General features: G+C 33.5%; 2 protein-coding genes across 3 annotated transcripts in view; one reads left to right on the top strand and one right to left on the bottom strand.

Moving 5' to 3' along the window:
* Positions 1-20,646, bottom strand: part of LOC118194938 (neuroplastin-like) — a 183,778-nt gene that overhangs the window by 95,969 nt on the left and 67,163 nt on the right. For both annotated transcript variants that reach the window (XM_085811005.1, XM_085811004.1), the window contains exon 5: positions 11,175-11,288. In XM_085811005.1, coding sequence (XP_085667131.1) covers positions 11,175-11,288 — 114 coding nt within the window. The remainder of the gene's footprint in view (positions 1-11,174; positions 11,289-20,646) is intronic.
* On the top strand, positions 1,066-5,383 carry LOC146998539 (polyubiquitin-like). Its single transcript, XM_085812271.1, has 2 exons — positions 1,066-1,585; positions 5,248-5,383. Exons 1-2 carry the CDS (start codon positions 1,206-1,208, stop codon positions 5,381-5,383), a joined length of 516 nt encoding a protein of 171 aa, XP_085668397.1. The 5' UTR covers positions 1,066-1,205.

Here is a 20,646-nt window from a genome sequence, read left to right as displayed (position 1 = left end):
TTCTAAACAACAACAAACTAAGCAACTACCACAAACTGATATGTTTTCCTCCTTTTATAAGATTTTAAAATCACGCGCTAGAATTTTCCAGTACTTTCTCGAAATCAAAAAGAGATATTTATTTATTTAATGCAAGCGCTATTGTATTTTCAATTTTCCGGCTTAGCTTTCTTTTAATATTCGGCACGCGCTGCACTGCGCGAGAAATAAAACCATTTAATTTATAATTGAACTAACATTAGCTTTTTAAATACCAAATTCGTAACACTGCCCCTTTCCCAAGGACTGCACGTCCCGGGCAGTACAATCCCTGGACAGAAAGCTAAACTTACAATTGTGGTATGAATGCATTAATAAGCATTACATTACAATAATAAACAACATGAACAATAAATGCAATAAATAAAACAAATCAAATGCTATCAAATACTAAATGCAAATCAAATACTAAATACAAATCAAATCAAATACACATTTAAAAACAAAATGGATCATGGTCTTATACTATTTACAATTATTTACATTATGTACTATGGCCATAGTAATGTGCTAACCTGTCGTAATGAACGACTTTAGGTTTAGAGTTCGAAGACTTACGAATCCGAACCACGACGTCATTCAGCCTGTTTAGGACTGTGTACGGGCCATCCCAAGGTGACTGTAATTTCGTACAAAGTCCTTTCCGTCGAGTCGGATTCCACAACCACACCATGTCTTGAGGCTGAGAGGTGGCATGCAAATATTTGTGAAGACTCTAACTGAGCAAGATGCAGATCTTTGTAAAAACACTTACTGGAAAAACCATCACTTTGGAGGTGGAGCCAAGTGATACCATTGAAAATGTAAAAGCCAAGATCCAAGACAAGGAAGGAATTCCTCCTGACCAACAGAGGCTAATATTTGCAGGAAAGCAATTGGAAGATGGTCGAACCTTGTCCGATTATAACATTCAGAAGGAATCCACTCTTCATTTAGTCCTCAGGTTGCGTGGTGGTATGCAGATATTTGTCAAGACTCTAACCGGAAAGACCATCACTTTGGAGGTAGAACCCAGTGATACAATTGAAAACGTAAAAGCCAAAATTCAAGACAAAGAAGGAATTCCTCCTGATCAACAGCGACTTATCTTTGCTGGAAAACAGTTGGAGGATGGGCGTACACTCTCGGATTATAATATTCAGAAAGAATCTACCCTGCACTTAGTTATGCGACTGAGAGGCGGTATGCAGATTTTTGTTAAAACTCTTACTGGAAAGACCATAACATTGGAAGTTGATCCCAGTGATACGATAGAAAATGTCAAAGCAAAAATCCAAGACAAGGAGGGCATTCCACCTGATCAGCAAAGGCTTATATTTGCTGGTAAACAGTTGGAAGATGGACGTACATTGTCAGATTATAACATCCAAAAAGAATCAACACTGCATCTTGTCCTAAGGCTTCGAGGAGGTATGCAGATCTTCGTTAAAACTCTTACTGGGAAGACAATCACCCTAGAAGTTGAACCCAGTGACACAATTGAAAATGTTAAAGCTAAAATAAATTTGAAGCTATGGAAAGCAGAATTGACACAGTTGAAAATAAAGTTGGACAAATTGAAGAAAAAGTTTCTTTCGTAAAAGATCAAATTGAAGAAAGAGTTTCTTCGGTGAAAGAAGAAATAGAAAAAAAAGTTTCTTCTGTAAAAGAACATATAGAAGGGAGAGTTTCGGCTTGGAGGAACGAACTGAAGGAAGAGTTTGTGCCGTCCAACATCAAGTCGAACAACAAATTGATGAGAGAGTTTCTGCAGTTGCCAAAGAAATGGAAACTTTAAAGAAATTCGTAGCGACGGCAGGGAGCAAGAATGATGATTTTAAATTCTTACCGATGCCTGCTCGTCCATTTCTGAAGCTATCCACATATGATGGGAAGACATCCTGGCAAGTGTACAAGACCCAGTTTTCTATCGTTGCGGATGCGAATGGATGGGATTCCCAAGCTAAGGCCTGTCATCTCGCCGCTTCTTTAAGAGCCGACGCAGCGGATATCCTTCAGACTCTTCCCGAAAACAAAAGGTTAGATTTCGAAGTTCTGTCCGGCGCCTTGGAGCTGCGCTTTGGAGAGAAGTGTTTAAAAGACTACAGCAGGCTCCAATTAAAATCTCGTCAACAGAAGCCTACCGAAACACTTCAGGAGCTCGCCACGGATGTTGAAAGGCTGTCCCATCTCGCCTTTTCGGAATGCCCGGCAAAAACAAGGGAAATCCTGTCCTTGCAATACTTTATCGACGGCATCCGGGATACTGAAATACAAAAAGCTCTACGAATGGCGGATGTAAAAGATTTAAAAAGCGCTCTAGTGTACGCCATGAAATTCGAGGCAGCCCAGCAAGCCACTCGTCGAGACCGCCACCCAGTCAGAGCTGCTCAAGTCCAGGAGCCAGGGGATGAAGTCAACGCTCGTCTAGACGATTTAACTAGACAACTGAACGCCTTGAGACGGAATATTGGTAAGAAGAAACCGACCGTTAAGTGCTGGAACTGCGGTGCTGAAGGACACATACGACGAAACTGCAGAATACCCCAGGGTACGGATGTTAAGACCGCTTCTAACAAGCAGCAGGGAAACTAATTAGTGGCCATCTCGCGGGGCGGAGGTTGCCAGATAATGAAAAGCCCCAGTTTAAAGCGCTTCAGATTTCTGCAGTGAGAGGAGGCAGTAATGGACTTTTCATAATAGGACATATTAACGGAGTCCCCTGCAATATGACGATAGACACAGGAGCCAACGTTACCATCATCCGAAATGATTTGGCTCAACAACTGGAAAGCAAACTTATCTGGACGCCCCTGCGTTACCCTACAGACTGTGTCCGGTGAGAAGATCGACATCATGTGCTACATGTGTGTGTGTCTTTCTTTCGTGCTGAGCGTAAGCTAACAGACCTGGGGCTACGAAATTTGGTACATAGGGTACATCTAGACAAGAGCCAGTGCACCTCGAAGTGATTTTTTTTTTCAAAACTCGAATGAGATTTTTTTTTTAAATTTTAGGTTTTTTGATGAAATCGCATCAAATCGATAATTCTCTCTCATTATATCAGCAACAATAGCATGCAGACATTGTTGCTGCATGCCATAATTGTGATATTGTGTGCCATTGTTGCTGATATCAGCACTGCGGAAAAATGAGGGCAACAATTAGCGTTTTAATTAATATCTCTAACTTAAGCTTTTTTTTTTTTTTTTTTTTTTTTTGTAAGTGAACGCTGACCTTTTCCAGGACCCAGGAAAGAATTGTAGAATGTTTGGTGACGATAGCTGACGATAGCTATAATAGTGGCTGAGTTATTAACGAACCAAACACACAGACTTCCTTTGTACCATTCGAATTCTTAAGATTTTGCAACGGCAAGTTGGTTAATTTGTTTATTAGGATAATTAATATTTGTATTGGAATATTGCTTAATTCATTGTATTTTTTATTATATATACACTTATACTATACTTTTACTATATATACACTTTTAATTATATAAAAATTTCTGTGCAATTTTTCTTATTAAAGAAATTTCTTAACTGCCATAATACTGTTACGGATTTGGTATTTAAATAGCCAATGTTACTAGAATTATAAATAAATTGATTTATTCTCCATGCAGTGCAGCGCGTGATGAATATTAAAAGAATGCTAAGCCGGAAAATTAAAAATACAAAGAGCACACGTGCATTTAACACTTAATAAATAAATATCTCTGTTTGATTTCGAGGAATTGCTAGAACAATCTCGCGCGTGATTTAAAAAGCATACAGAAAGGAGGAAAATTCAGAGTTAGTTGTTGCTTTAAGAAAACTTCTCTTGTTGACTAGCGAATTCGCGGATTAGCTTTCTCTAGCTGTTTTGAATTAAGTTCTGTTGAACGTTTGAGTAGTTAAAAGATAACTACTATGAGATATTGTAATACTGTACGAATATCTGAGGAAATTTAAGAGTTTTGTTTTATTTGTTGTGATAATAAAATTTTTGTTCGTTTTTCACCGGACATGTGCATTCAATTCATAACGAACCCGGTACGCACGCAACAATACCATTTGAATTCTTAAGATTTTGCAACGGGAAGTTACTTAATTTGTTTATAAGGATAATTAATATTTGTATTAAGAGGCATTGCTCATTTCATTAAAATTTATCATACATTTTTATTGAATTTTTTTATACAATTTGTTCCACAGGGTAAAATTTTGTGCAGTTTTTTTATTTAATGTTTGGTGTTCCCTTTAGGCATTTTTATGGTACATTTAAAAGCCAGACGAAGGCTGGCCGCGTAGCGGTTAGTAAAATATATAAAGAGCAACACAACGAATGAAAAATAAATTCAAATTTCAAACAATCTTTGATGTACCTAATGCTTGTTCTTTTCACCTCAGAAATTTATGTCTATGCGTTTTCTAAGCTTTTGTGATTAATAAAGCCATATGATATAACGAGAGCATTTCTTTTCTATTACTAAGCAAAATAGAGTGAAAAATCCGTAAATAAACAGTGCCAGCTAAATAAAAGCAGATATAGAGTCATTAGGCTTTGATTTTATTAAAGATTAGATTAACGTAGATTTTATTAAATAAAATATGTGTTTATTCACGTTGGTTGCCTTTGCATATGTAAAAATATTTATAAAATTATGTCCTGTTATTTTGAATTCAATCTAGACTTTCTATTCAGATTTTTAAGACGTAAAATTAAGCTGCAGTTTATATTCAAAATGAATATTTCAGTATCTTATTTCTTTCGATCTCCTCCTCCGCAATGGTAGGTAGGGTCTTTTTAAAAAGGTTGTTCGCGCATTTTCTATACGATTTTCATTGTATTTACAGAAATATTTTCTCCGAGTCAGCTTCACCTATTAAATGCGCTTTGCATTGCTCTGTGTTTAACATTCATAGTTGTTTAAAGTGTAACTATCGACTGATACTGAGAAGAGCAGTGAGAGTATTTCTGTGGAAAGTTTCAGAAGTGTAAAGAGTTTCGTGAAAATAAATCGTATCAAGCTATCATCAGTTTTGTATGCATTCAATAAATTACGAACTCGGCGCAAGCAACATTAGTATTAATTCCCTTATCCCACACATTCCGTTGCATAACGGCTTAGTATTAATTCTCTCATCCCACACATTCCGTTACATAACGACTTATGTACTCATAAGTCTAACACTGTCTGCACATTTTAGTAAGGATAATGTTTATTTCAAATTTTTTCATGCCTAGATGTTCTTTTGACACACATATTGTTGACATTCTTGCATATTTGGCATATGGCCTTGCTTTATTTTTATCATTTAATTTGGTTAATAGATGCACTGATCTTACATTGAACAGTACCAACAAGGGAATGAGCAAATGAAAATAAAGTTAAAGCAAAAGTCTGTGCCCATTGCAGAAAATACTTTTGTGTACTCGCAGAATAATCCTTTTTTCTAAAAATGCGTTTCTTTCACAGATCGCTGAACTATGAGTCCTTTTGGCAAGTTCTACTCCGTAATCTTTGATATTTATTTACAAGGTTGAAAACAGAATTAGGCGGCAGTGAAGTTTCCAGAAGTCACCATTTAAACAAAGAGAAAGGAAGCTTAAAATCCGGCCATACAGACGTAACGGCAAAATTTACTGCTCGTAAACATGACTGTGCTATAAATCCAGATGATTTCACCAAGGTTAAGAAACGGTTTTAAAAGCAAAACGAAAAGCCGCTCTGTTTAGTAGTACTTCGCGAATGGCCTTGACGTCATTAACATAACGTATTTAGTTACCTGTGAAATATCGCGGTCTGATTTCGAAGGATTAAAGAATCGTCTGTGTTAAGGAAACATTTAGAAATTAAGCTACTTAGGTATGGCAACAACAAAATGTAATCTAACATTCTTATTTCATAAATTTATTCACTTAAAATTGTAAAAGCAGTGGACAGCTCCATCATTAGTTTGTTTTATTTATGGTTCATACAGTAAAATGTATTCTAAATTTAAATTAGTTTAATTTTCCATAAGATCTATAATTCTTTTTTACATATCGACGATGTAAGAAACAACGTATCGAAGGCACATTTTTATCTTCAGTTAGCATGCAGAATCACATCTTGAGAAAATAAAATCCGTAGACCTCGATCTTGTTTTTAAAATTGAAAGCTGAAGAGAGGATTTTCGAAATATACTCGTATTTTGAAATTTAACCTACAAAAATGTGCACACTATGTTAAAATAAATATGTTTAAGCACACTTCTCAATAATTAGAATTTTTTATTCGAAAATATGTAATACATGTAAACTTACATATTAAAATCTGATGAGGCCAGCACATGACCTGCCGCTAATTCCATGTTTTAAATAGCAATAGTATTTAAGTAAAGTATCACTTCCAGTTAATCTTTGGAAACAAAATCTAATTTATTGTTTCAATAAACAGAAAGATCTGTTTTACGAAATTTTGGATTATATTTCATTAAGTGTAATTGGCCACGTGTAATTTCGAAATTTCTAGCAACATAATCAGATGTTTGCAGCTGTAAAATTTCTTTAATTTAAAATTTTATTTTTTGGCCAGTTGAATAACTTATAACTTAATTAATTTTTCGTTAAAGAAAATTGCATGTTTAAAATAAATACTTCTAAATAAATGCCATAACTTAAATTACTTCTTGTTTATTTTTATAGTATCAACAGATCTAAACTCATTTTGATTTGCACGTATATCCCCGCGATATTTATGCATCAGAAAACAATGCTTGTTCCACTGCAACAATATTTATCCTTTGTATATATGCAACAATATGTTATGATAATTGCTGCAAAACTGCTATGGGCTTCAGGTAAAGTACCACTTCCGGTTATCGAGTTTTACCCTAAATCTGACAAACTTTTTTATATGAATGCAGAAAGCTTAAATATAGAAAACAAAAATTTTTGAAAATTTCATTATAAAAGTTATCATAGACGAAAGAATCGTCATACGCGTATACACAGGGCCGGATTTAGACTTGATAAGGCCCTAAGCTATTTGGCCCTAAGCGAACGGGCTGCCTGCATGGGTGTTTTCGTGGTTTTCCCCATGTGTAACGTGTATACGAGCCAGTTTCTCTTACAAAGTTCTCCACGAAGGCATCCCTCCCTTTACGCAGATAGACCTGATGTGCTTTGCCATAAATTAATAATCCTTTTCTAGAAAATACTCTAAATAATGGTCTGACATCTTAACTATTTTTAAAATATGCAGTTTGCTTATTTAAAATGCCGCACTAAGTCGAGTTCCGAAAAATTTTAGCACTTGATCATTCATTGAAGGGTAAGTCAAGTTTAACATAAGTTAGCAGTTGGCCGAATAAAATTCCTTTTTAAACCAGGCTGACTTCAAGTTTTAAACGCGAAACTCGATGGCTTGTATGATTTTCGGAAAATTTGGTATTTAAGCATAATCTTAGTATTGAGCATAATGACGTTTAGAACAGAACTATGGAACAAAAATTACCGGCATGTCATTTCAGAAAAAATACGATTTTGTGTCAAAATACGTGTGCTTCATATAAATCTTACTATATATCTTATATTGGAAACTGACATCTAAGTTAGCCAATTGGAATAAAATAGAATCATAACTTAACCATTTTAATCAAACCTTTAAACAGTAAATTACGTATTTTTTCTCAGTTTCCCTGTTTCCTACTAGTCTATCGCTACACAAATGTATTCCAAAATTGTAAACAATGCAGCTGTTCAAAAGACGTGCTTTTTGCGCTCATTTTAGCTCTGTTTTCATCAAAAATGTTTTTCACGATTAAAAAAAGTTAAATCAGCTATTATAACATCCACTTTTAACACCAAAATTCTCACCATTGATCATTTTTATACTATTCTACTAAAGTTCTTTAATATTATTCTAATACTCTTCTAATCACAATATTGCATAAATGCTTTAGTTACAACATTTGTAAGTATGTGTGTCATTAATTTCTGGCATTCATAAATTCGATAATCTCAAATAATTTGGGATTTGAAATTTTTTCCAGACAGCGGAGAGGATACTTAAAATCATAAGAAAGAAATTCGAAATCGAAATCGAGTCAATGGCTAGGCGGCAATTGGTAGCCAACCGCTACTTTAACCGTCTCTGTTGGTAAATTGCCCTAAGGTGTTGGTACTTAAGTTTTTAATTATGGCGATTTACGCCGCGCCAACTAGGCGAAACTTGTCAAATTTTGTGAAATGTAGGTGGAGTAAGGGAGATGATTGGCAGGAGCCTGTCACGTGGGTGGTCACCAGCTTACGCGTACAATGAGAAATATTGGAAATATTAATAATTATCAAGTTTTGAAACAGGTTATCTAGATTGGAATAATTAAACTAATATCACGATCTAAATGAAGACAAATGGCACAACTAAGTGCAACAGATTAGCTAAACAAAATATTCAAATTCATCCTTTCTGTAAAACACAGATTGGACAGTGGTAGTCACGTGGGAGTAAGAGAAAGAAATTAATCATAATTCCTTATTTATTTCAATAACGTACGATTAATCGAAGTAATCGCAAAGATAAAGTTAATGAAAGATTTTCCTTTCTCATGCAGACGATAACTTTTAATTACATTTAGAATTCGATTAATAAATACTATTTCCTTCTGTTTGGATTTGCATATTTGTGCAATACTAATTACTTCTTCTACCATGTTAGATGGACTTTGCAAAAATTATTTCAGTACTTTTCACTACCGAGTGTTTGAAGCTATTAAATCTAGCCAGAAGTTTTCAGCTTTAACTTCAGAGAATCTAACCTCCTTGCATAATGAAACCTTCCGAGTAATGATTTGCTTGCGGTCAGATCGACTTTTCGTTCATTCACATGGTTCAGTAACCTCTCTTTGTATTGCGTGCTTAATTTTCTGCGGTTTTTTGAGAATGAGCTAAAAGTTGTTCTAACTTAGAAAAAAAAAAAAAAAAATATTACATTATGTCCAAAGGAACTTTTTTTTAAACGTTTTGTGTGTTACTTTTATTTATTAAATATCACGCCTTCGCACTTAAACCCGATAAAATTCATTTTAACAGCAATATCACAAAGTAGTATTTAAAAACAACCTATCTTTAGAATTTACGCTAGACAGTCTCGCCTGCTGGAGATAATTTTTTTTTCTCTACAGTGCTGCCATTGCTCGCTTTGAAATCGTTGAGTTTGTTTAAAAACTCCTTAAAGTTTTATAAAATATGAAACAGACAATAAAACAAATTCCAAATTCGGGCTTCCAGGTGCTCATGTTCGGGTGCAGGAATATGCTATTCAAAATTTAATGGCTGTAGGTATCATCGTTTTTTTCACAATGCGAAAAAATTAGATGCATTCATGCATACCTATCCTTATTTAATCCCTTTAAATATAATATAGGACGATAATATTTGGTGACAACACCTTGAAAAGTGATTCAACGCAAAATGCCGTTTCGAGACTAATAGCCCTTCTGAACTACTTTGGGCCAAAAATGTAACAGTACAGTTTTTGTATATATCTGAATTAATCATGATCAACTGTTTCAAATAATCTATGGGCAAGTTCATCCGATTAAAAATGAAATAACTCATTTTCGATTACACTATTTAAAAAAGTTTTGTTATTTTGAACGCCTTTTTGAGAACTTTAAAATGTTCCTTGCTATCCTGCTGAAATCATTTAGCTTTTTGAAAGAAATAATATGCAAATTATAAATTGTAAAATAATTTCTTTTATTAATCTTGTTTGCTTTTATAAATAAAATCATTGCTTTAAAGTTAATAAAGCTACAATCCATTGATGAAATTGGAAGAAAGCTTGATAAAACCTCGTAGTACTACAGATTATTCGCGAGAGTATTTATAAAAGTACAAGTTATAAAAAGCGTGAATTAAAAGAAAAAGAAAAAAAAAAAAAAAAAAAACCTTGAAACACTCTTTTTAGTCCAAAGGGGCTTTGTTCCTGAGGGACTATTGTTTTCGTTTTGCGATTTTGCGAAATTCTGAATGTCCGTTTCACTTTTCAAACTGTTGCCACCAAATTTTATCGCCCTTAATTATAGCTGAAAAAATTAAATAATGAGAATCTTAATAAACTCAACGATTTCAAAGCGAGCAATGGCAACGTTGTACAGAAAAAACTTTTTTATCTCCAGCGCGCCAGACTGTGCATCGGAAATTCTAAAGATATGCTCAATTTAAAATTATTCTGTGATATTGCTCTTGAACTGAATTTTATGGTTTGAATTCAAAGAACAGAACATGATATTTAATAAATAAAGGAAACACACGAAATGTTAAAAAAAGCCCCTTCAGACGTAATTTAAAATCTGAAACATTTCAGATTTTACAAGACTTTTTTGTTTTGTTTTGTTTTGTTTAGCCGCACGAGTTTCTAGTTTGAGAACATTTCTTCTGGAATATCATAAGAATTAGTGACAATCCACAGAAAGATTTGCTCGCAGATTCACAAGCCTTCATTTGCGAACGCATTGCAAAAATTTTAAGGTTATATCTAATTAAATTTACACGTCACTTACACCCTGTTAATATTTTAGAACTGTCGACGAATTATCATACTGTCTTTGAATTAGAATTCAAAATATACTATATAAATACAATAATAAAATCGAACTCAAGTATATTTTCACTCTAGCATGTACCATATTAACTAAAATAAACCTTACAAATTTTTTTAAAAAATAATTTACAGGATGTTTCCGATGTTGGTTTCTTCACTTGTATGGAAATTATATTATCGGTTTTCAAATTGACAGAAAGAAAATCAGCAAACATTAAAGAGATTTTAGCCCATTTCACAGAATTTAATAATTATTATTTCGTAATAAAAATTAAGATTAATATATTAATTCTTTTTTTATGCATCCAAAATAAAAGAATTTTTGAAAAGAGACAGAAATCCGTAGCAAATGTAGTAATTCGATAAATTAATTTTTTTTGTGAAAGTCACAAAAAAAAGAAGAGTTGTAATTAATAGTAGACATGAACGAAAATAATCCTTTCTGAAAGTCGTTGCTAAATTTTATAACCTCTGCATCATGACGAAAGAGAAAATGACGCGCAGCTACATCTGTATCTTCTCATATCTGCAAATGAACATCAATTGATTGACGTGATCGAATCGAAAATGTTTTACTGACCTACAAACCAGGCCACTCGAGGCGTTGGGAAGCCTTGCACTTCGCACTCTAGCGTCAAATTTCGGTTTAAAATTGGCTGTATCTGTGGCGGGAATCTCTCCACACGGGCGGGAACTGTAAAATTAAGAAAGAAGCCATTCATTTTACAATAAAAGTACATGTAGATACAAAGAACACTAATGCTAATTATTTTGAACAAAAATAAAACTCTTGAAATTCTTTTGCTTATTTATTTATTTATTTATTTATTATTATAATTTTTTTTATGAGACAAAATTCCATAGATAAGAATTTGCTGCTTCTGTGAAAAAATGAATATTTTAGTCAGCTCCCAATTTACTGGGGTAATTCCAAGAACATCTTTCACAGTTAACCCAAATAACGGTTAAATCCGAAGCCTGTTAGAAAAACCCACGAAGAATCATACTCGTATTATAATTAAAAGAAAAATACTATCAATAATTACAGTAAAAGTCCGATAATCCGACATACAACGGTTCAGCAGACGCGATCATCCGACCGAGAATCTTGGCGTAAAATGGCGCAACTATCATTTTATTAGATAATACTTGGTAAGACTCGGTAGTTGCTTCTCGCCTTTTTGCCATTTTCATTTAGAATTTCGCATTTTTTTTTTTTTTTAAATTTTTTTTTAGTCCAAAAGGGTTTTGTTTCTGAAGGACTATTGTTTTCGTTTTGCGATTTTGCGTTGAAAACTTTAAAAGGCTATATCACTTTTCAAATCGTTGCCACCAAATACTGTATTATATTCGAAGAAATTAAATAATGAAGAATCTGCATAAATGTAAGTATGTTTGATAAAGCAACGGTACCTAGACCCATCCAGTTTTGAATGACGTAATCCTACTGCGAATATGGGCATCTTAAAACCCAAATTTGAAATTTGGAATTTATGTTATTATCGATTTCATATTTTGTAAAACTTTAACAATTTTTGATTAGCAAACTCAACTACATAAAAGCAAGCAATGGCAACACTCTACGGGGAAAATAACCTTTTGATCTCCAGTGCGCGGAAATGTGTAGCGGAAATTCTAAAGATAGGCTTATTTAAAAATTATTTTGCGACATTGCTGTTGAACTGAATTTTATGGTTTAAGTGCAAAGAACATAGTAAAATCCTTTCCTTATTTCAATATAATGAATATTGAATCTTGCAGGAAGAATAAAGCTAATTTTTCAGAATAAACAAAATACTTTTATTTAAATTTTAAAACAGAACCAAAAAAAAAAAAAAATAAATACTGCAGCTCTAAACTATCAAAATTTTAAACTCTTAACTACTGAGTTAAAACTCTTACAACTATTAAAATATTCAAAATCTTAAACTCTCTAAAACAAAATATATATCAAAATCTTTCGAATCCTCTTCTTGTTGCCACACCGTAAAAAACAAGTTCTTGTCCTATTTATATTTCACGTTCTCTTTAAGTCACGATCTTCACAAGTCATGATCTTTACAAGTCACGATCTTTACAAGTCCCCCCACAAGAAGCACATTCGTCACCGTAGAGACAATGTTGCTCAGAGTTCATTGAGAGAGAAAGAGTTAACAGCTAACCTTGACAAAGCATCAGCATTCCCATGTGAACTTCCTTTGCGGTATGTCACAGTCATGTTATACCGTTGTAACGCTAAGGCCCAACGAGACAGTTTAGCACCATGAGGGGCGCTTTGGGTCAAGTAGGTGAGGGGATTGTGATCAGACACAATCTGCACTTTGGCACCGAAAATCCATGTGTCAAATTTTTTCAAGGCTTCGATGACACAAAATGCTTCTCGTTCGATGGTTGACCATCGCTGTTGACAGGGCGTTAATTTCTTGCTGAAAAATACTATGGGCATTTCTTTGCCATATTCATCGTTTTGAGCTAAACGCGCTCCAATTGCGAAAGCAGATGCATCCGTATAGAGTTGAAAGGGCTTGCTGATGTCCGGAGTATGCAGAGATGGCATTTTAATCAACTCTTCTTTAAGTTTGTTGAAAGCTGCTTCTTTTTCAGAGTCCCATGGAATATTATTTGGAACACTCTTCTTTGTAAGGTTTGTTAGAGGTAAAACAATCTCAGAAAAATTTGGGATATAATCCCTATAGTAGCTTGCTAGCCCTAAAAGACTCCTGACTTCTTTTTTAGTGGTAGGCTTAGACAGATTTCTGATGACTTCTACCTTCTCAGGATCTGGAGAGTGAGTGCCAGAACCTATTACATGTCCTAGAAACTTCACGTGACTCTTTCCGAAATCACACTTTTCTAGATTTGCGGTTAGACCTGCGTTTCTCAGTGTCTGAAACACTTGGTCGATGTGATAGAGGTGGCCATCCCAAGTTTCTGAAAATATTGCCACATCATCAATATATGAATGGCAGTAGTTCTTGTGGTTTGCAAGCACCTTATCCGTCGATTTTTGGAAGGTACTTCCAGCATTTTTCAAACCGAAAGGGAGAACTTTCCATTGGTAATGGCCGGAATGAGTGATAAATGCTGTGTCGGGTTTAGCTTCTTCTTTCATAGGAATTTGCCAATATCCCTTGGTTAAATCGAGAACTGTTATGAATTTGACTTTCCCTATTTCGAATAGTAAATCTTTAGCAATCTTCATCGGATAGGCGTCCGGAATTGTGAAGCTATTTAAAAGTCTGAAGTCTATGCACAGTCTAACGCCGCCATTCTTTTTTGCAACACATACTATAGGATGTGCCCAGTTACTTTCACTGAGTTCTATAAGATCCCATTCTAACAGTTCTTTAACTTGACGATCGACTTCCTCTTGAAGTGAAACAGGAACACGGTAGGGTCTCAATCTTTTCGGATTACATCCTTCTGTAACCTTGATGTCATGACCATCAACATTGGCTTGACCAGGTTTGCTACTGAAAACATCTACATAAGATTTTAGTACTTTAAATAGTCCTTCCCGTTGGTAATATTTTAAGTCACCTTTCAAATTTTGTAAATGGGTCCAGATATCATCAGCAGATTTATTCATAAGATCTGCTGGTGCATAGTGGATATCTCCAAACTCTTCATCTTGGTCAAAAATGATACCAACGTGATCTACACGAGCAATATATGGCCTTAACTTATTTACATGGAGTTCTTTAATACTTCCGTTTTCCATTTCGATTTTGGCAGAGTGTGGCCTGGTAAGTTTGATCACGGTAGCTGGTCCTTGCCACGTGTTGAGCAATTTATGTGATGATGATGGCATTAACACGAGGACTTTGTCCCCAACATTGAAAGTCTTTTCTTGAGAACGTAAATTGTATCTTGAAGTGTACTTTTCTTGAGATATTTTGGAATTTGCTGATGCAATGTCATGAGCTTTTCTTAATTTTTCTAAAAGATCCTGTAGATAATTTTCAATTGAACGGGAAGCTGTAACTGGAATGCTACGTTCACCTGTCCATATCTCTTTCAGCAAAGATAATGGTCCTGGTGGTATTCTTCCATATACCATCTGGAAGGGAGACAAACCAGTGGTGCTATGTGGTACTTCTCTGTAGGCAAACAGGAGATAGGGAAGATTCAAATCCCAGTTTCTGCCATGTTCTTGGATATTTTTGTTCATCATCTCTTTTAAGGTTCTATTCCAACGCTCGACGGCACCCATACTCTCGGGGTGTCCTGGAGTGGAGAATCGTGGAGACACACCAAGTAAGTTCTCAAAGGCTCGAGTGAGTTTGGCTGTGAAATTAGTTCCCTGGTCGGAACAAATCACTTTTGGAAATCCAGTTTGAGTAAAAAACCTCATCAAAACGTTGCATGTTGTTTTCGCACTTATGTCTTTGACGGGGGTGGCTTCTGCCCATCTGGTGCATAGGTCAACTGCACATATCACAAACCGATGACCCCTCCTGGATGGAGGTTCTAATGGCCCTATACAATCCACGCTCCATACTTCAAAGGGTGTTTCCGGTCTAACAATAGGTTGAATTGGAATTCGATCTTTGTACGTAACTGTTCTCCTCAATTGGCATTCTTTACAACTTTCACAGAATTTTTTAACATCTTGCTTAATAGTAGGCCAAAAGAATGAGTACTTGATTCGTTGAATTGTCTTTTTCTCACCGAGGTGGCCGGCAAGAGGGATTTCGTGTGCCATTCTTAGGACTTCCCTTCTTTTTTCTAAAGGTAACACAACTTGCTTAATGTTTTCACCACAGATATATTCGGAATGAAGTAATATGCCATCATCGAAAGTATATGAATTTTGATTTTTATTTGCCCATTCAAAGCATTTTTTCAGAGTTTCGTCTTGATGTGTCTTGAATTCTAGTCTTACTCTATTCGTTGTTTTCCCAGACTCTATGTTTTCTTGGGAAAGCTGATTAACAACAGCCAAATTTGTAGTATTTTTTTCAACTGGTAACGGTTTATCATCTGTCTCTTTGTACTCTAAGGGGGATGCATCCCAATAACGATCATAGTTAAACAGTTCGATATTCCCACAGAGTGTTTCATAAGCTGAAGAACTCAATAGCAAATCGGTAACTAGCTTTTTTGAAACAGCACACGTAATGGACACTCTACCGTGAAAATCATCGTCAATTTTCATCTGGAAAATCTTTAGTGGAGTAATTTCGTTTTCACCAAAAGCAGAAGATATCTCTATTTTACTTTCTCCTTCGCGAGGTATGTTGTCAACCAATTTCTCACGGACTACTGAGATTTGTGCCCCGTGTCTACGATTCCATTTAAAATAATATCTCCGCATTTAACTTTGACAAGTTTTAATTCATCTATGTTTCTAGACACGTCCACTGATTTTGAGACAGGAATAGAGATCTTGGCAGTTAGCACTTCTGGTTTTTCTTTTTCTGCAAGGGGTGCTTGTGTTTGTATTAAGTTGTTTTGTGCTGTTGCAGAAGCACTTCTTGGTATCCGATTTTTGGTACATAACTTAGATGTATGACCTTCTTTTCCACAATTATAGCAAGTTAATTTGAAATTAGTCTTTTGTGGTTCGTCACTCTTACGGGATGGGTACACTCTTGGCGTGTTTTCAGCGTACAGCGATTTATTTCTGAAAGCTCTTTCTGGAAGTGGAGAATGAGGTTGCCATTTTTTATTAGTTCTGTCTGCTGATGGATTACCACCAGTCCGTTTTGAGATATTACGAACACTGTCATATTCGTCAAGTTTATCAGCTAATTTGGTTGGAGAAACGAACTTCGCCCAGTCGTCAAGAAGATGGTCTCTTACTTCATAGGGTACTCTTTTCTTAATTTGGTCAGTAATAATCAAGTCTTTTAACGCGGCAAAATTTGTGATTTCAAGACCATTGATCCATTCTTCAAAATAACTTGTAATTTCGTAGCAAAAATCTCTCCATGATTTTTCAGCGCTCTTTTGGTGCATCACAAATTTTTTTCTAAAGCTTTCAGGATTTAATTTAAATCTCTTCAATGAAATGGCCTTAATGTACTCATAATCTTCAAAATTTTCTTCAGATTCCCTACCAGTTAATTGAATGATTTCAGATGGCATTAAAGTCAATAAACATGAAACCCAATCTTTAGGATCAATCTTTGTCCTTTTAGCTTGTCTTTCAAATAAGGATAAATAAATCACAATATCATCGTGTCTTAAATCGAATTTGGGAATAAGCTTAATTAAATCAAAATTATGATGTCCATTTTCATTTGTTGGTGGAGTTTGTGTTAGTCGAACACGAGATTCAATTTCGAGTTTCCTCAATTCAAACTCCATTTGCTCTCTTTTCTGCTGTGCTTCTAATTCTCCTTTCCTTCGTTGTTCCTCAATCTCTTCTTTCCTTCGTTGTTCCTCAATCTCTTCTTTCCTTCGTTGTTCCTCAATCTCTTCTTTCCTTCGTTGTTCCTCAATCTCTTCTTTCCTTCGTTGTTCCTCAATCTCTTCTTTCCTTCGCCTTTCCTCAAGCTCTTCTTTCTCCTTTCTTCGCTGTTCCTCTTCTTTTCTTTTCCTCTCTTCAATAATCGTTAAAAACACTTCTTTAGCAAATGCTTCATCATATGTATCACTTTGAATTATTTCATTTTTTATCGCCACGATTTTCATACTTGGATCTACTTGAATTTCTAATTCAGCAGCTAAAGCCAGCAAATTCTCTTTTTTCCCACGTCCCAAAAAAGCCATGTCTCGATTTTATTCAGCCAATAGACTCTTAGTTTTTTTAAAAAAAAACAATTTTTTTTCCTCTTTTCTTTTTCTATTTAAATATAATTCACAATGAATTTAATTTTATTCGGCACGAAAATCAATCAGTGGAATCAATACTTAATGTGTTGTTCACTTACTCTGGCGAGTCAAACGAAATTACATTTGAACACTGGCGTATTCATTACTTTGACAAGTAAATAAACTAAGATTCCATGACGGAAACAATAATTAACTTTTCATAATCTTAATTAATTATTTTACGTTTACAAGGTAAATTGAGCTCTCACCTTAGTTATTTTGGTTCGTAATTATATGCGGGGAAATCCCGATCCTGTCGACTGCGCCAGTAAAATCCTTTCCTTATTTCAATATAATGAATATTGAATCTTGCAGGAAGAATAAAGCTAATTTTTCAGAATAAACAAAATACTTTTATTTAAATTTTAAAACAGAACCAAAAAAAAAAAAAAAAATAAATACTGCAGCTCTAAACTATCAAAATTTTAAACTCTTAACTACTGAGTTAAAACTCTTACAACTATTAAAATATTCAAAATCTTAAACTCTCTAAAACAAAATATATATCAAAATCTTTCGAATCCTCTTCTTGTTGCCACACCGTAAAAAACAAGTTCTTGTCCTATTTATATTTCACGTTCTCTTTAAGTAACGATCTTCACAAGTCATGATCTTTACAAGTCACGATCTTTACAAACATGATATTTAATAAATAAAGGTAATACACAAAACGTTAGAAAAACGCCTCTTTGGAAGTAATTTTAAATTTTAAACCTCTCAGATTTTCTTTTGTTTGATATTAATTTTGAATAAAACCGTTAGAGGGAACGAGACGTAATGGTTAAAAATTAGCCATTACGTTGCCATAAAAAGTTAGGTATTTTATTTGTGACACTTGTGATATAAAGTACCATTTTTGATTTTTTTTTTTTTTTTTTTTTTTTTTTTTTTTATTCAGTAAAAATATTTTAGAAGAAAATGCAGTCAAGATCATTCGTTAGCAGGTTATTCAAGCTGTAAATACATTCTTGAAATTTACCGTAAAAATGCGGAAAAAATATAATACTAAAAAAAAATATTTATAGTCTTTGAAATTATTTCCTTTTTGAAAAAAAGAGCGGAATTTATGAAGCAAGGTGGATATTGGAAAATTTATTCGAATTTGTGAAGTTATGAAATTGAAATTTACGAAAGTGAAATGCATAAGGCAGGTGGTTATTCATGCATTGGAATTAATGACGATTTCAAATTAGAAACTAATTAAATATAATTTTAAACTATGATTAAAACTATTTATTACCACATTTTTGTCATTAAATGTAAATTACAGACAAATTTTTTCTTTCAATAAGAAGGAAAAAATATCATTTTGCCCCACTATACAATTTTAATTCGATAATCCGACATATTTAATAACAAACTCTGTTTCCAAATGGAAATAAAATTTATTAGATAACCTAAATAAAATTGACATTTAAAACGAAACGAACCCACTGTTAATAAAGATGAGATAAGTTAGAAATCAAGACAGTAAGTTATAAATGGCATTAAAGAATAACCTTTGCTTTCTGTTAAATGCTAAGTGCAAATTCAGTATGTTGAAACCTCAGACAGTGTGTATGCCTATAGTTTATGAGCATTGATTATATTGCATTATTTATCATGTTCCTTAAATTAGATATTTTTTCATAAAAATGTGTATTTCTATTATACTGGAAATAATCTCTGTTCTCTAGATAAATATTTTAACCTACTACATACATATATATATCTGAGATATGTTTGATTTTTTCGCAATTGTTAACGCTTTGAGAAGTGAATTTAATGCAATTAAAATTTAAGAATGCATACATGCATATATTTTATAAGAAATGTTATATACATTCCTTTTTTTAAAGAAATGTATTACTTTTTAGCTCTTCCATTTGTTATCTTTAATGTAGGAACATTTGAATACTCTTTGTACCAGCTTCAAAATTTTATCGTATATAGCTTATTTTAATTAGCGTCATGTATCCGTATATTGTATATGAATTTGTATTTAGCTGGTTGAGTGTTTTTTGTTTATACTTAATGTAATGCAGATTCATGAGGTAGCCATATCTACAAGTATATGTAATCAATAGAGATAACACACCTTTGTTTTATGGAATATGGCCTTATATTTTATTATATCCTGTCGATGATACTGAAATACTTGGTATTCAGGACTAAGAGTTTCAAAATTTTATACATGATTCATTGTGATTAATTGTCATATATGTCATTATTACATGCTGTCCGTGATATTGAAATACTTTGTATTCAGCATTAACAGTCTCAAATTTTTATACATGATTCATTGTGATTGATATCATGTATGTCATTATTACATGCTGTAGATGATATTGAAATATTTGCTATTCAGCATTAAGTATCAAAATTCTATATGATTCATTGTGATTGATGTCATGTATGTATGATGTGCATATAGATTTGAACTCACTGCTATATGTTTTGGGGTTCTACTTATCCTGTAAAACATTTAAGACACATATCTATAAATAATAAGAAAAAACTTATATTACTCTCTTTAAACGAAATTAATTGTATTAATGGCTTTATGTTTTATTATATGCCGTCGATGACATTGAAATACTAGGTATTCAGCACTAAGAGTTTCAAAATTTTATGAATGATATATTGTGATTAATTAATGTCACGGATTTATGATGTGCATATAGATTTGAACTACCTGCTCCACACCAGTGTAAAAGAAACACACCGGTGTAATATTAAAATTAGGCAAAAAAGCAACTATAGTTTTGAGTTTTATCGAAATTCTGTGTCAAATTAAAGTTGCTTTTTTTTTTTTGCCTAACAATTTTAGCCTTAATTGAATGACTGTAATATTGCATTTACTCTTCAGAGTTCTAAATCTGCATTATTTAAATTTTTATTGTTTGAGACTTCCTAAAAACAATTATTTGATAACAATTAAAAAAGAAGAAAAAAGTCTTCAGTACCTAAAATTAAATTTCTTTTAGTAATACTTTTTCTTTCATGTATTAGAAACAGATATACAAGTTTTAGATCATAGTTTATTAATATGTTAATTACATATTTAATAGGGGCTAATAAATTATTTTTTTCTCAGGACAACTGATAGGAATATGTTGAAAATTTTGAGCTGAAATAGTATATATTCCGAAGCTATTTGTTAACTTTGTACTATACAAATAATTGAAAAATAAAACATATGCTCTAAATTACCTATGAATAAGAATAAATAGCTCTAATAAGTACAATTCAGA

This window comes from Stegodyphus dumicola, chromosome 2 (genome assembly GCF_044657685.1).
Source record: "Stegodyphus dumicola isolate Sdum_Otavi_A_Nest chromosome 2, ASM4465768v1".
NCBI lineage: Eukaryota > Metazoa > Arthropoda > Arachnida > Araneae > Eresidae > Stegodyphus > Stegodyphus dumicola.
This window is presented reverse-complemented; position numbering and strand designations above follow the sequence as displayed.

Excerpts from the sequence above, each read along its gene's own strand:
- LOC146998539 (XM_085812271.1), top strand. The coding sequence starts at position 1,206 with ATGCGACTGAGAGGCGGTATGCAGATTTTTGTTAAAACTCTTACTGGA. Across the intron at positions 1,586-5,247 it reads TTGACACAGTTGAAAATAAA|ATGTTCTTTTGACACACATA; the intron begins GTTGGACAAATT and ends TTTCATGCCTAG.